Here is a 16,636-nt window from a genome sequence, read left to right as displayed (position 1 = left end):
GTTGTAAATTGTATAGGTGCCCGTCTGTTTCAGCCTTCGGTGATGTAGGGCGTGTAGAGGGTGATGGATTCCGAAATGTCCCCGATTCTGGTTGGGTAATAGTCCATGGTGTAGACCGGATTGGGGTGGTTTATTAGTTGTGGTTAGGTAAGGTTTTCATAGCAATGATCAATCTTACTGACCTGTGAACCCCAGAACTGTTTTTTTTTTTTTTTGTTTTAACTGGTGGATTCTTTGTTTACCTCCTGAGTTGGAATCTTTTTCCCCACTCTCAATCTTCCAGTTTTTATTTTATTGGTGTCATTTTTAAGACTATAGTGTCTTTTTTAAAAGTTATCCTCTTTGACAACTTTTTGGCAATAAGTGCCTATTGATGGTTTGCCCTAGGGGCTCCCCTTTTAATTTTCTCTGGCTAACCTTGTGACAACTACAGTTCCCAAGGGTAGAAAGGATCTTAAAATCTCTTTTGTTAGGTGAGACCAACACCTTATGTGTATACTTTTTCTCATTTTAAATGTAACGTTTGTTACAAGGACAAGCTTGCCTTTAATGGCTGGTGGCAGTGAATTTGTTTATTAATTCGGTGCATCTTTACCGTGGGCTGTTTGCACAGCCCTGGCCTGTAAAGGCACCCATGTGTGCTCATTTTACCAAAATGGCCTGTCTTGTTTTTTCGCCATTCCTTGTCCTTTCTTGTTCCTTTCCCCTGACATACAGGGTGGGAAATTGCGTTGACTTCTCTTCAGTAGGAGTCCTGTGGACTCCCTGCCCAGGCTCCTTAGTGTCTGAAGGGAGGAGGCGAGGGAGGAGTTCAAAACTCTGCAGACCTTTGTCTTCAAGCCGGAGTGTGAGATTACAGTTCAAACTGGGAGGCTGGCTGTCCTGAAAGATTGCCAACCCCTCCAAGTTTGAATGTTGCAAGGCTGTTTGGCTGGGTACCTGCATGAAAGTCTGATCCTGGAAGCTGAAGAGGTAGTCGACCACTGGAACCAAAACCGAAGAGCAAGATGAAGAATTTGTTGCTGAAAAGGTTTCCAGCAACTGTTGGGGAGGATTTCCAATGTGCTAATTCCTTCTCCGTAGAGACCCCTAGCAACTTTGCTGGATTTTGAGGACTTTTTATTAACCTGGGGGGGGGGCCTTTTTCCCACTCTCGTATTTTCATATGTTTTACCTGTTTTTTTCTTTGGTTATGGAGTCTCGCCAACTCCATAGGCATCCTCCTTTTTCAATTGTGCCACACTGCACTTTCAGTGCACTGACAAAGGGAAGCCTTTCAGGCTTTCCCAAGGTTTAACTACTTTATCTGGAATAAACTACTGTTTCCCAGAACAGTGGAGTGAAATTGACTTCACTTAGCCCTGTACATTGCTAGACTTGGTACACCCCATCTTACAATAGGGTGCTGGAGGAGTTAGTATCCCCTATGTCTAGTTACTCGTCTAACAGTCAAATGTTACCCTTTCCTCTCAGAATGGCTGGTGGCAGTGGTTTTCTAACGAACTACCATGATTTTTCCCGATTGCAAACTATTTGTAGCACCAGTAACGTTAAATTGCGGGAGCCATGTTTTTTACAAGATGGCGCCCAGCCATTGTTGCTAAAAAGGTTCACGGTCTTCTTTTTTCGCCATGCCTTTGTGGAAAGGGTTATTCTAGAGTTTTTCTCTGCGCGCCAAACCATTTTTGGTCTTTGTTCATTTGCCTTTGGCGGGCTTCAGGAGTGAAATCCGTCTCTGGCTCCAGAGTGCTTGGGGTAGGCAGGAAGTATGGGAGGTGCCTGAAACTCCCTGTACTTAGTCTCCCAGGAGACCCAAATGCACTCTGATTGGCTGGCTGGCTGGCTGTCTGGCAAGGACACTCAGAGTGGCAGCTAGGCTGGAATGAATGGGAGAGAACTGAATAAAAGGCGAGTCTTAGCTTGGAAGGCAGAGTCGACCTTTGGAACGAAGGAACCGAAGAAGAGCTTGAAGAGGACGGCAGCTGCAACTCCTGGACCGTTGGTTTTGGCCGGTGAAACCTGGTTTGGCGTGCAGAGTGAAACTCGTGGACCTCACAAGCAAGAAATGCCGAAAAAAGACTGGGGCCATTTTGACAGAATAGGCACTCATGGGTGCAATACTTCAGCGGAGGATTCGGCCTCCGGTAAACAGTAATGGCAGGAAAATTAAACCACTGCCACCAGCCATTAATTGTAGTGAGGGTAACCTAAAAAGTTACATGAGCAAGTAGACCAAGGGGCTACTAAGTAACCCCCAGCACTCCACATAAGTTGGTGTGCTGGGTCTACAAAGAGAAAAAGGTAAGTAAAGTCAATTTCACTTTACTACTTTTGGAAACAGCAGTTTATCCAAGAGAAGGTATTTTAAACCTTAAGAGAAATCCAAAGGACTTCTCTCTGACACTGCACTAAAGATGCTTTGTGTCAGAATACAAAAGTGATGCCTATGGAGTTTGTCAGGCTCCAAAAACAAAGAATACAGCATCCAGATCAGAACACCTAGGTGAGGGAGAAAAAGGGTTCCCCACTATTAAAATTAAAAAAAGCCCCAAAGTCCAGCAAAAGAGCTGGGGATCTCTAAGAAGGGAGAAATTAAGCACCAAAATCAAAATTCTCCTTAACGCTCCCAAAGGTAGCATACAAGGAGAATTGTGGGGATCCCAAAATTGTGAACGTGGTAGCAACCTTTTCCAAAGTAACCTAGTGTTTAACGAAACTCTACTATCGGTACACTCTTAGGAAAAGATGAGACTAGTTTCCATAGAATCGGAGTAACATCAACATAAAGACTGATCTCTAGGCCATAAAACAGAGCTGGGACAACTTTACCCTCATAAAATGTTCGTAATGATCAAATCATAAATTTACTCTTATTTAGTGACCCAGATATTTTGCTTTCCTTCTAATCGAAGCATCATAGTTTTAATTGGGCCATGACCTAATTGTAAGACCTAAATACGATGTATCATCTACATTTTCTAATTGTTTCATTAACCACTAACTCTTTGACTGTTTCTTTTCATGGAAAATTGTAAAAAGAAATGTCCTTAATTACAAGATTATTCTGATGTGCATACGAGGAAAAGCATGGATGAGTCTGATGGCCCACCTTCGTGTAAGAACTATATCTACTGCATATGTGAGCCAAAAGACTTTCACATCAAATATCTTTGTAGATAAAAGGGGTCCCTGCCCTAAATGCTCTCCCCCATAGCCGATATTTATAAATTAAAGTGGGGGCCAGAATACCTCCTTGTCTCAATGTTTTTGCAGACTGTGATGGTGCTCCTTGTAAATTAAGCCCGATTCTTAACATTGACACGTTATCTAAGCTAAATACATTTTATAAGGACTGCTCAACCACGTCCTTTGTAAATCTGTTTTTACTTCCCGGTGCATCAGATTATTTGTGGACATGTACCCTAGTTTCTGCTGCTTCATGACGTGGCTCCTCCATATCTGCTTGAGTGATGGCCAACCCTCTTAATCCATAGGAGTCTACCGGACTGGTTGGGGGAATGACTGGGTACCTGGTTTCGACCAGATCTTGAATTAATGCAACGTTGAATTTTCATATCCGTTTTACAAAAAGTAACCCGCTTATGAGTTTCTAATTAATTGTGAAAAAAGTTACATTTGGATATTGGCTTCGTTAGGTGCATGCCTGTTGGGAGATTTTCTGACATTACATGCTTTCCTTGCCATGATTTTTAGCCATACGAGTTGAAATCTGTAAACTTGCATTTGCACAGTGACTAGATTTGTTCAATCACATGTTGTGGAATCTAATGTTTATCCGAGAATTCCGATAGTTGGGCACATCACTTTACTGGACATTTTACTGGCCTAGTCCATATTTTTGTATGGAGAAAAAATGGTGTAATGCAACAAACGCCATTACTTAGCTGGGCATTGGCATGCATGTGTAGCCATTTTGATTTGGCGGTTATGAAATTCTTTCCTCTTGATGGTCAGTTCAAGAGTACGAATTGATGGATGAATACATATGGTGAACTTTGGTTACTGGGTGAGTAACTTCTTTCTCAAGCATAAACCTTAGTTTTTGGGACATGCAAGTGTTCCTTAACAAATGGTTCCCTTCGTTTTCTTGTGACAAGTAAATCTTAAATGGGTTTTGTTCCCTGATGAGGTAGCTATTACTTGCTTAATTTTGTGCACATTTATAAGTATTTTCATTTGCAGCACTGATTTCTAGTCAGATGTTTTTTCTGCATGTGTGCACTCTAATCATGCTTGCTGGCCCATGCTTGTACTAACGCCCCTAAGCGAAGAACCCGTTCAGCTGGGGGTGGGAGGTGAAAGTCTGTCACCATTGCCCCCAAATCCCCAGCATTAGTCATTTTGGCTTGTAGCTGTTAACACGTCCGGTTTCTTTACAGCAAAAGAGGAAAAGCACTGTTCACAAAGTCCTGGTGATAATCTGGCTGTAGGAAGCTCTAGGTGAGTATAGATGGGTTACCCTACAGCTGTGCATTGATAATCTTGCCAAGGATCATGTGGCATAGATTTGAAAGGATGCAGACCCTCTATAGAGTTATTTTGTGGGGAATGCACCACAATGATATTGCTGATAGTCTGTTAATGTTTGGCATGGTTGTCCTCGGGGGCAGGATAGGTCTTTTTGATTGCCTCATTCAGATGACTTGTTTTATTTATAATGCCTGAATGTGAACCCGGTATTTGTTCACCCCTTAAGATAAGGAATGCATGTAAATGACATGCTGTGCAGATCTATCTAGTTTCCCAGTACCATGTGAGAGCCATCTTATATATGTTTCTTTTCCTGGGACTGCATGGCTTTCTCATACATGGAACTTGAAACATGAGAGCTCGGCTGTAAGACCCTATTTTGCTAGTGTGCTCCAATTTTGGCTCTGGAAAAAAGTAAGAATAAATCACCTTAAATTGCCAGGGATGTTGTAATTTCTAGGCTAGTTTTCTTCCGTGCATGTTCACAATTCCACACAGCCCCGTGGGTACTTCTAAACTGTTCAAAAATCCATTGGAAAATCCCAATGTCATTAAAATTCCTAAATATTTCTGCATCTTTATATACCCATATGGGCTGAATTCAAAATACATTTTACCTTTGATCAGCCCTGTCTATGAAAGCAACATTTCCTTTACTTGGGTTTTTCAGATTGAGGAACATATTAGGGTAAAATTGGGGCCAGTTCATTGGCACAGTGTAGATCATTAGACTTCCTAGTGCCAGTGTATGGAGTTTTCTGAATTTATAACTTTGGTATACAAAATTGTTAATCTCTGGGTTGGTGTGCACCCCTGCAATAGCGTTTGCTGTGAAATGACTGTCTGTTTAAGACTAGCTCCTGCCATTGCATGTTTTTTAAACATTTGTTTCTTGTTTCAACAGATTTGGGCCCCACGTCGAGAGCAAATCTTTGGACACGATGCTCATGCCAGGCCTTGGTAGTACAGCAGGTATATTTAATCTGCCTTGCAGCTCTCGATTTCAAAATGGCAAGAAAAATGTGACGCCATTAGTCTATTTTAATTATGCAGAGCTGGTAATATGGCATTAGCGTTTGCACCCTCATATACTAATCAGATGGCATCTACGTTGAAATGAGCAACAAGATGGAAGATTTTCCCTTTTAAACTCATTGGCTGTAAGAGTTTTGTGCGGAATTCCATCCTTGTTTTAACCTCTTGATTAGTCTCACAAATCTGGGATCAGAACAGACTAAAAACCGTAATCGTGGGAAAACGATTCTCAATGCTAGCTAGCAGTGCTGAGTTTTCTTTCCAGCAGGCACACATTGACCTAATGTGTCCGACTTCAGCGCGGGAGTCTTGAAAGTGGGACCCATTAACTAATGAAAAGAATCATTATTTTAGAAGGTGTTTGTGAGACGTAGGTTTCAAAGACACTCCATTTGAAAGTCGTATGTGCCGTAGGGTATTAACGTCATTGCTGTAACCGGCCTGCGGTTTCTCTGTCTCTGGCATCCACAGACCTGTAATTAAGGCTCCCGTTTTTATTTATTTTTGAAACATTTCCGTTTATATTTTTCCATATTTTTGGGTATTTTTTCTGCATTTGTGCACTTTAATTTTACTTGTTTAGTATTTTTCCACATTATCTGTAAGTATAAAAATACACTAGCCCTTTGATGCCCGTAATGGGAAGCTTCTAGAGCTGCATTCCTGCACCAGAAGTGAATGACCTCATCATTTAAGCGTGAATTTAATTCCCTTTAACCTTTGTTACTTTAGTTTGTACAGCCATTGACCTGCAATGCATGTTTGTCAACTTAAAGACCAAACCAAGAGGCATGCATTTCCGTTTCTATCCATTTTGTGCAAATAAATGCTGGAAGGAAGGGGATTTCCGTCTGTATTTTAAAAAGAAGTTAAAACAGAGCCTTGCATAAATTACCGGCAGTGATTGCAATACTTGAGTTTAAGGATGGTACATTGAACACAATTGTTAACTCAGTTAGTCTGAAGTAACTGTTAATGCAGTATCTGTCAGTGCCACATAGTAAATTAACTGCACTTATTTATGCTTACTGACTTGCAGATGTGACCAATATCAAAATGCTACCTAAGTTGGTGCAACATACATTCTCTCAGTACATCTCATGTTCGACAATGCCTTAATGGCTTGCATGCAAAATGGCAAATACAAATGTGATATGTGAAAGAAAAAGCTTTATTTGGGGGGACCTTAGTGCTTTATTTGCTAGTTTAAGTGTCTTTGTAATCACCCTCTGGTTAACATTGGGGTTTTTGTATGTACTAGTACATAGCGGATAAACTATTTTCCTGCATGTCGGATTCCATTTCCTGTTAGTAAAGTGTACTCTTGAAAATAATCTTCATGTATGATCTTTCCTAATGTTCATAATTTGGCATTCATTTGTAGAATTGACGCCTCCAGCAACTCCTCCTCACCAACCACTTGCATCTATCACTCTGCTGGGAAAAACAAGCGTTTCAAATGCAACTGTACAAGAAGGGGCAAACTGCTCTCCTCTGAAGACAGTCAAGCTGATTGAGGCTAAGCCTCTGCCACAGAACAAGCATCGCAGGCGGAGTTCATTGATGGTTGACTTGCCAAAGGCCCCTGCAATCCATGTAGGATTTGGTGATCACGATTACTGTTTCCTCCGTGCCCCTCAGCCTGAGATGACACCTGATGCCACGCATTTGAGAATTGGGCAGGCACTACAACAGATTTCTTCAGCTGGGGAAGGCTCCCGTTGGAATGTAAAGCATAACCAGAGTATTGTCATTAAACCCATTGTTTCTCTAACAAAGCAACCTCAAAGTAAGGAACTCCAGGTGCAGGCTACAGTCACAGCCAGCGGACAGCTTTCTGGTATAAGTGTACCCTGCAGCAGTCCTGTGAAGTCCCACAATGATGTTGTCCCAACTAAAGATTGTAAGGACCAGTTGGACCACAGGACTAGTTTGAAAAATGTTGACTGTTCTAACACATCCGTGTTAATGTCTCCAGAGGCATCACCCTGTAACAGTGATGGTGGGGAGTCTAGGACTAGAGATGGTCAGGCTAATGCAAATGTCTCCAAAAGGTCTCTACGTTGCTACAGAAAACACAAGGACTCTGCAAGCCATCCGGCAACTGGCTGGAGGAGCAGAAGGACAAATGCCAGTCGTTCGTGCAGTTCCTCCTGCTCTAGCAGTGACAGTGAGGATTCCTCTTCATCATTCTCATCGTCTTCCTCTTCCAGGTCACGTTCACGGTCTTCACCACCAAAGAAGAGAAGAAGGTATGCTTCCCCTCCCCACTCCCATTTCTTGGTCTTGTAAGCAAGAGTGCCCACACTTTAAAAATGTTGTCTGGTAATGATGCACACTTAGAAGATTAACTGAAAGAATTTAGGATTTGCAGTTTTTCCTAGAGGAACAAAGTGCTGTGGCTGGATAATCAATCTTTGAGTGTTGCTTTGCTTCTATTGAAGAAAAACTCTAATAAGGTTATTGGCAAAGTGTATATTAGGTAGTGCTCTCTGGGTAGAAGCAAGCCAATGGGGTACTAAGTAGTGAAGCAGGTGAAATTAAGTCAATTGAGCCATCGACAATGGCATTAGTTGAGACCCATCATGCCAAATCTTTTCATGTCCAGCTTTAGTTATCCAAGCATTTGAAATATAGGATCTGTTGTGCATTACTACTTGTTGAAACTAGTTTATCAAATTAAATGACATTTGCTGTTTTCAGTGTTCACAATTGCATCAAAGATCATTGCTCATAGGGGCTTTTGTTCCGTTGCATGTGCTGAATTAAGAACACTTTCTTACTGGAACACCTCATGAACTGGGTGCTTTGTGTGATCAACTGTTTCTTCCTACAGTACAATTTGTGGTTTATGATTATATAGTATCATTGATGTGCAATTAATAACTTGATTAGGTTTTGTGAGCCGAAACATAACCTTCTGAAAACAGAGCGCACTTCAAATTAGTACTAGTACTAGTACTATTCAATTAAAGTGCTTAGAGCTCCAGGCTGGTAAGGTTGGTGTTTGTCCTGTCAAAAACTACTTCATTTTTGTGGGTATTTTAACTTTTATTTTTGAATTTGTAAAACTGATCTGGAGCAGTTTTTTTTTTTTTTTTAGTGCTTGCTAATGGTAATGTGTCCTAAGCAGCAACCTGAGTTCCTTTAAGTTTACTGGGATAAATTGGTGGATTGATGAAAGGAAGTTGTGGTTTAGGTTCGTAATCCTAGAAGATTGCAAGTGTTCTGTTTATTTCTCATTTAATGCTTTCTCCTTCAATTTACACTGCTAGAATCATGACTGCAAATGCTCCAATCTCTTCCACTCCTACCAGGGTGTTGTGGATTGATCTTCCCTTAGGTTATATTTTGGTTGCAATTACCTTGCCATGCCATAGTTCTCATCCTGAGCTGGGCTTTTCCCGTTAATGTTAGTATTTGTTTAGTTTTGGGATACAAGAAAATCTGTTTTAACCGCTATACCTCCCAAGGCATTTTACAGCCCTTCTTGTTCACATTTTTCTTTCTTCATTTTTGCAGCTCACTCCTCCATTGATTTCTACACAAGTTCCCCTGGCTGCTTTTGGGGGTGAAGTCTTTTTAGTCTTGCCTGCTGAGTGATTTTTTTTTTTTAAATGTAACCCCCTCTCGCACCCCTAGTGAAATAATCCCAGCCCTACTGATATAGTCCCACCCCACCATTCCGGGCAAGAATTATTCTTTTCGACAATTCCACCCAAAGGTGTTCTTGTTAAAAGGTCCCCTTATGAATACATTTGTGAACCCCCTACAATAGGTAGGAATTGTACCTCGCCTGGAAGTTGAACAAAAATTGAGACGCTTTCACAGAATGACCGTAATGTAGATACATTTATTGGCATCAAAGACAAACACTCAAGTGGAGAGAGGCAACGTGTTGCTAGTGCTCTCTGCTTTTACCTACAATGGTATATGCTTAAATACGATTTTGGCTGCGTTAGCACAGCACGTAAATAACTCTAGGTCCTTTAAAGGTAATTTCACTGACTGGGTGCACAGAACGTTTTGGTGAGTAATTGGAGAAATACAAATGGGCCTGCAAGAGGGGGCAGGGAGGGGCTTGACATTGGTTTTTCGCTATCCTGAGCCTTGGCTACCTTCGGGTGCCAGAAAACGCCACCTGCTAGTGGGGCAGCACAGTGACAAACCCCTGCCTAAAGAGCCCGGGTAGGCACCCTACAGGCATGTACCCCTCAGCAGGACCCAGCCCATCTTGAACACTATGACCCCAGTCAAAGCTTCCAGGAGACTAGAGCATATTCGCACTCCGAGGATCAGGGGGCCTTGTGGGAGGATGACCACTATTATGACGAAGACCTTTTTGTCCTGTTGCCAGACCATGTAGACCTGCTGGTGGCATACTCACTGGTAGATAACCAGATCCAGTTCAACGGCCTGCTCTTACGAACGGCTGAACACTTCCAAATTGAGACACAAGAAACGCAAGTAGACGAAGATTTTGTCGAAGACATATTGGGAGACAAAGCATCAAACCAATTGATGCCCTTACTACAATCTGTCCAAAGGTGAATACAACCCTCTTTGACCCCAAAACTAACGCGGGCAGTAAACCCTTGCATTGAGCATATGTTCTGTCCAGCCCCATCAGACCCCCTCTACATCTGTGGTCAATTAAATCCGGACTCATTGGTCGTTACCACAAGGAAAAGGGCATGAACACCTTTTGCATCATCAGAGGTGCCTCCCCGACAAGAAAAGCATATACACTTTTGGTAGGCAAGTCGCCACCTCTGCAGCATATCGGGCGAGGATTGCGAACACCACCTTTCTGGCCAGCAACAACTGCCACAAGTGGGATGAAATGGCCCAAGTAACGGCCGCAGAGCCATTGAAATCCCAACTCTGCCTCGCAGTGACAGAAGGGAAAGCTATTTCGAACTGCATCCTGAAAAAAATGTATATGCAGCTGATAACACTGGGAGAATCATTGCTGAGGGTACACTTATCAAGCGCCACGCATTGGCTGCGCCAATCTGGCTTCAAACTGGAAACTTCTAAACATGCTGATGGAGCCTAATGTTCTGTTCGGCAAGGCAGTAGAGGATGCACTCAAAAGTGCTAAAGAAGAGTGCTAAACTCTAAAATCTTGGCCAGCTGACCAACAAACCCTCAGGTCAAAGGGGAGGCTACACTTTTCGTCGCTTCAGGGGACATCATTCTCAAAGGGGGTCTTGATGCAACCAGAATCAGTTCGTCCTGATGCTCAACACTAGGCCAATCCTCAAGGCTTGCAAAGAGGCCAAAGAAGATCACGAAGCAGGGGCAGATCTTCAACTTCCAGAGGGGGATCCACACCCCCAAAACAATGACCACCGGCTTCAGGCCCCCTCCCATCCCACTCCAGTAGGACGCATAACACACTTCACCCACGCATGTCAGCGAATCAACTTGGAAAAGTGAGTGCTTTCAATCGTGGCGGGCGGTTATTGTGTAGAGCTGCAACAACACTCGACCCATCATCCGAGACAAAGATACACCACAAAGTAACAATGCCACGTACTCCTGGAAGAGGTGAAAAGGCGCTGCTGTTAAGACGCCGTCGAAATGGGAGCGGCGAACCAGGTAAACAAGGGTGTCTATTCAACCTACTTCCTTGTGCCCAAAAAATATCTAACAATGCGCCTTTATATTAGACCTGCGCGCTGCAAACACCCTTGTCAAGCCACAAAAATTCTGCATGATCATGCTACAGGAAGTAATCCCACTGCTAAAGCGAGGGAACTCCATGGTAACCTTGGATATAAAATATGCCTGTTTTCATATTTCAATGTTCCCAGCGCACATAATATTCTTATTTCAAGATAGCAAACCAGCACTACCAATTCAAGGTGCTATTCGGCATAGCATCCGCTCCAAGGGTATTCACCAAGGTACTGGCAGTGGTGGCAGCGCACCTGCTAAGGGAGGCAATCCCAGTGTACCCTTACCTGGACGACTGGCTGATCACAGGAGATCCAGCCCAAATTTGCAAGCAAAATACCCAAAGAACGATCAACCTTATTTTCCATTTTGGTTTCTCGATTGAAAAAGTCGTGCCTTGTATCGAACAAAACAAACAGTTCTTAGGAGCTGTGATTAAAACGGAGGAAGGCTTAGTCTTTCCATCAAAGGAAAGGACACAAAACCTACTGCTGCAAATACCTCCGTATCAAGCCGATCTCCAGCTAAGTATACACAAAGCTATGAGTTTGCTCGGCATGATGGCATCTTGCATTTACCTGGTCCCACACGCACGATTGCGCATGAGCCCGATGCAGGAGTGGTTGGCGAAACAGTGATCTCAGGCAAACGGTCAGTGGCACGATCTAGTGGTCGTTTCACCAACACTAGTACAATTTCTACATTTCTACGCTGGTGGACAAAGGAGAACCCTTCCACGACCTGGTGGTGCAAGCGGTTGTTACAACAGACTCATCACTCTCCGGGGGGGGAGGGGGGCACTCAAACAGGATGTTTAACTTCCCAACATGTTCCAGGGTAACCCAACGCCTCAAGGAAACTCACCAAGCACAGATCCTCTGCCAAAAGAACATGAATGGTAACTCGACAAATGTTGAGGAGAATTCTCAGAAATGTGCGAATTCCCTCCACCTTCGAGACCCCCAGCAACTTTGCTGGATTTTGAGGACTTGATTTTTTTTTTTCACCTAAGGAGTGAGACACTTTTTTTCCCACTCATGTATTTTAATGTGATTTTTGAACTGTTTCTTTTGGTTGTGGAGTCTGACAAATCTGTAGGCATCATCTTTTACATTGTCACACAACACCTTCAGTGCAGTGACACAGGGAAGTCTTTCAGATTTCCCAAAGGTTTAAATCCCTCCTCTTGGATAAACTATTTCCAAGACCAGTCAAGTAAAATTGACTTCATTTACATTTGTTACTTAGTATCCCCTTTGTCTAGCTTCTCATGTAAAATTTGTGTTGCCCTTTCCTCGATGAATGGCTGGTGGCAGTGGTTTACTTTTAACTACAGTGGTGTGCGTTTACCACGGGCTGCAGTTGCAGCTGCAGTAAAGCATTAAAGGGTGCCATTTTTATCAAAATGTCCCCGGTCTTCTTTTTTTTGCCATTTCTTTGTGGAAAGGTCCTTCTCGAGATTTACTCTGCATGCCAAACCAGGTTTGGTCCCTTTGTTCCCTTTGCCTTTGGCGGGATTCACGAGTGAAGCCCGCCTCTGGCTCCAGGTTGTCTGGGGTAGGCAGGAAGTGAGGGCAGTGCTGGAAACTCCCTGTGCTTAGTCTCCTACAAGACCCAAATGCACTCTGATGACTGGCCGGTATGGACAGCCACCCTGCTGGGTAACTGACAGCTAGGCTGGAATGAATGGGAGAGAACTGAATGAAAGGTGAGGCTTTTGGCTTGGAAGGCAGTCGACCACTGGACGAATGAACCAAAGAACTAAAGAGGGTGCCTGCTGCAACTCCTGGACCGTTGGTTTGCCCGGTGAAGCGCTGCTGCTGTGCTGAAACTCCAAATTCATATCGAAAGAGAAGCCCCTGCAAGGACGACTTCTCCCTTGAGTTGGTGGCAGCAATCGGCTCCAAAGTAAGCCATCTGGACATTCTCTCGGAGCTGGATGCCTTTCCAGAGTCGCTGCTGGAAACCGAAACGCCATGGAGAGGAACACCAGATGGTGTGTTGCTTTTAAGTTGGCCAAGGGCTCCAGGAAGATCCTCTGGACTCCCAGGAAGCAGGACTGACCGAGCCTGAGCCCCCTCAAGAGTGCGGGACCCCAGAAGCAAAGAAACTCCATCTCGACAGCCAGAAACCAGTGTTGCTATTTGCAGTAGTCGCAAGGAGCTGAAACACAAAGTGCCACTTGGTGGAAAGATTGTAGTGCATGAGTCCCCAGAAGTCCTCCCTCTTGTCCCCACGACTGAGGCCCAGGAACAGTGAGATCTGCAGAGCTGCACAGGAACAGGAATCTGCTACACTTTTTCTTCAATACAAAGGTGCTGTAAAGTCTGGCAGAACTTCTCATTGCATCTTCTACTACTCACAAGTCTAAACAGCTTGTGCCCCTACATTGAGTCTTTTCTTCAGACTTCCAAAACATGGTGCAAAGACTTTTCTACTTAACTATCAGAAGTGCTTCAGCCATATAAGAATTTTGCCCATTGACTTTGGCTTAGCCTGTTATACTGATTGACTCTGCTTAGGGTATCCAAAAGTATTTGCCTGCTTAAGAATATTTGTGGTCTCTAGTTTGTTCTAATCCTCTTTTCCTTTGCCCAAGTTGTAAAAGTATTCTAAATGTAAACCGTAAGATATTAATGTACCCAGCACCCTAGCTATTGAATGTACCCGAGGGTGTAGGTTGTGACTGTGGGCCATCCCAAAAGGGTCTTTACTGATTTAGGAACCAAGTGTGTAGTTTTGAAGTGTATTTGTGTTGCTTTTATATTGCTCCCTTCTGAAGAAGGCTTATTCTAACTGACTGATAAATTAATAATTGTGTATTCAAGAAACCCTTGTGTGCAAGTGTTTGTTTAAATACTAGTCACTGTGAATCTGTGTTACTCTCTTACAGCTCACATTGACCCATCTTGATATCAGCCTGGCTGCTCAACACGCTACCAACCTGTGTAGTGCAGACTAAAGGTTGGGTTCCAATTGCCAGGAGGTCAGGGTTGTTGTAGTGCACCCAATGGTACTGCATACAATCTTGCCTAACAGTGGGGCTACCCCACGCTAGACTTTTTTGCTACAAGAGAAAAGAAGCGATGCCCAGAATTTACGTCCAGGTTTCCCCCAACCAGACTCCAAGGGTAACGCTCTATGGGTGAGTTGGTCAGAGAAATTTGCTTACGCTTCCCCCCCAACTCATAATGAACAGGGTGGTGAACAAGATTCACAGAGAACAGATGACTATTATCCTAGTTGCTCCCATGTGGGCAAGACAACCCTGGTATCCATATCTGCGCAAACTGGCAATGGGCTATCCCATCAAACTACTGTGCCAGACCAATTTGCTAACCCAGCACGGGGGAAAACATTACACCCTCAAATTCACTCCCATCAACTTGGCAGCGTGGCTCCTGAAGTCAGTTTGGACATCTTAATTTACCACAAAGGTGTATGGATAGCCTCAAGGAGCAGGTAAACCAAACACCAGACAGTTATTTCGACAAGTGGAGAATAGTAATTTGGTGCCAGTCTAAACAAATCAACCCCGTAGACTGTACCCCTACCCACATTATTAATTAGATGCTCCACTTGCTAGACTCTGGGTTAGTCTTTAACTATTAAGGTTCACCAGGTGACTTTATCAGCATACACCACCTCTCAAAATAAAGTTTCATGGTGGAAAGCTCCTGTCATTAAGGCATTTATGGAGGGAGTAAAGACTCCACCCTCCTATTTCAAACACACCGCCAGGTTGGGATCTCCATGTAGTACTTGCAAAACTCATCCTCTCCCACCCCCCCCTTTGAGCCTATGCAGAAGTCTTAAACACCTCACACTCAAGACTGCTTTCTCGGTGGCTATAACCTCCATAAGAGTCAGTGAATTTCAAGCTTTGTCAGTGCAGGACCCTTTGTCGTCAAATTAGTTTTAAGAACACACCCTAGGGTTTCACCAAAGTTTATTTCCAAATTTCACATAAACCAATCCATTGAGCTACCGGCCTTCTTTCAGAACCCAAGCTCAGCTGAGAAACTCCATACACTAGATGTAAGGAGGGCGGTCCTTAACTATGTAAAAAAGACCATTCAGAAAAACAGACCAACTGTTTGTTTCCGTAGCACCAGGCAAAAAAGGAAACTGCGTTTCATAAAATGACATCTCCAGATGGATAGTAAGATGCATACAGCTCTTACTCTTTATCAAGCAAACACTGCCTTTCACACAAAGAGCTCACTCCACAAGGGGTACAGGAGCTACTTTGGCCTTTATCGCAAACGTCCTGCTGGATGCCATTTGCACAGCAGCTACATGGAGCTCAGTGTACACTTTCATTCAGCACACACTCTAAAGCAGATACCCACGTGGGACAAGCGGTTCTAAAACATTTTTTTACTGCTGGACCTTCTCACAACCCACCACCTTGTAACACTGCTCGCTAATTTATGCATAGCATGTGATCGAAGCAGATTTCACAAGCCTCAGAAGGGATCCATTACTTACCATAATCTTGTTCTCCAGCATGGGGTCTGGCATGGATTCACATGCTCTTGAATATCCCCAGTCAGGCTGGGGATTCTCGGTAAAGAAAAAAATCATTTTCAGTTTCGTTTCTGAACTGTCTTTCTACTAATAACCAATCACTTGTCTCTGGGTCATACTGCCCTCAGCCAATGACTGCCCTCTACCTAAGCCCCTCCTCTGGCAACCATCTTCAGATTTTTACCGCACGTTCAAGTGTTGGGAGTCCTTGTGCTATAGCTCTCGAGCTTTTACTGCGTATTACGTTTTTCAAAGTTTTGCTCTAATTTTTTGATCATTTCGAGCCTCAAGCTCCACCGATTCTTCTTCCGATTAACTGGGAACTGGTTCGTAATTTTCTACGCCCCAATGGCGAATTTTCGTCGAGTTTTCACTTCTTGGAGGATTCCAGAAGATCTTTGAGGCATACCCCGTGTTGTCATGACCCAGGACAAAGACACGGTGCCTGGTGGATCCAAGCTGTTTAGGATCTGCCCGAGATGTGGATTACAGAATGTCTTCAAGAAAGATGAGCACTCCCGGTGCCTCTACTGCCTTCACAACAAATCGCATGTGGAGGACTCTGCATTCTTACAGAACATGTCCGTCCGGACAATGAAGGACCGTCTTACTCGGCTCACGAACTGGCTGGAGGGGAAGAGCCCAGCAGCAGGTGAGATGAAGTCTGAGAGATCTTCTAAGACCTTTGAGGGCGCTCCGGCGATGGGGGCCCAACAAAAGGCTAAGCACTGCGAGTCCACGGGCACCAGCAGCGCCATTGGTTCGGGCTCCTCGGCTGCCAGGCAGGGCGCAATGTCACCGACGCCATCATCCATGAGCCAACGCCCTGGCTCGGTGAAAAGGAAGTTGGAGATTCCAGGTAAGCTTCGGGAGGAGCCTCGTTCGATTCCCGGCAGAG

At 43.9% G+C, this 16,636-nt stretch overlaps 1 protein-coding gene across 1 annotated transcript in view; it reads left to right on the top strand.

The window, feature by feature from the left end:
* Positions 1 to 16,636, top strand: part of PPRC1 (PPARG related coactivator 1) — a 176,793-nt gene that overhangs the window by 135,068 nt on the left and 25,089 nt on the right. The window contains exons 7-9 of the mRNA XM_069611599.1: positions 4,401 to 4,461; positions 5,396 to 5,463; positions 6,911 to 7,778. Coding sequence (XP_069467700.1) covers positions 4,401 to 4,461; positions 5,396 to 5,463; positions 6,911 to 7,778 — 997 coding nt within the window. The remainder of the gene's footprint in view (positions 1 to 4,400; positions 4,462 to 5,395; positions 5,464 to 6,910; positions 7,779 to 16,636) is intronic.

Source organism: Ambystoma mexicanum, chromosome 8 (genome assembly GCF_040938575.1).
Source record: "Ambystoma mexicanum isolate Mex_15411 chromosome 8, UKY_AmexF1_1, whole genome shotgun sequence".
NCBI classification, from domain to species: domain Eukaryota; kingdom Metazoa; phylum Chordata; class Amphibia; order Caudata; family Ambystomatidae; genus Ambystoma; species Ambystoma mexicanum.
Note: the sequence above shows the minus strand (reverse complement) of the source record. Positions and strands in the feature narration are given on the sequence as shown.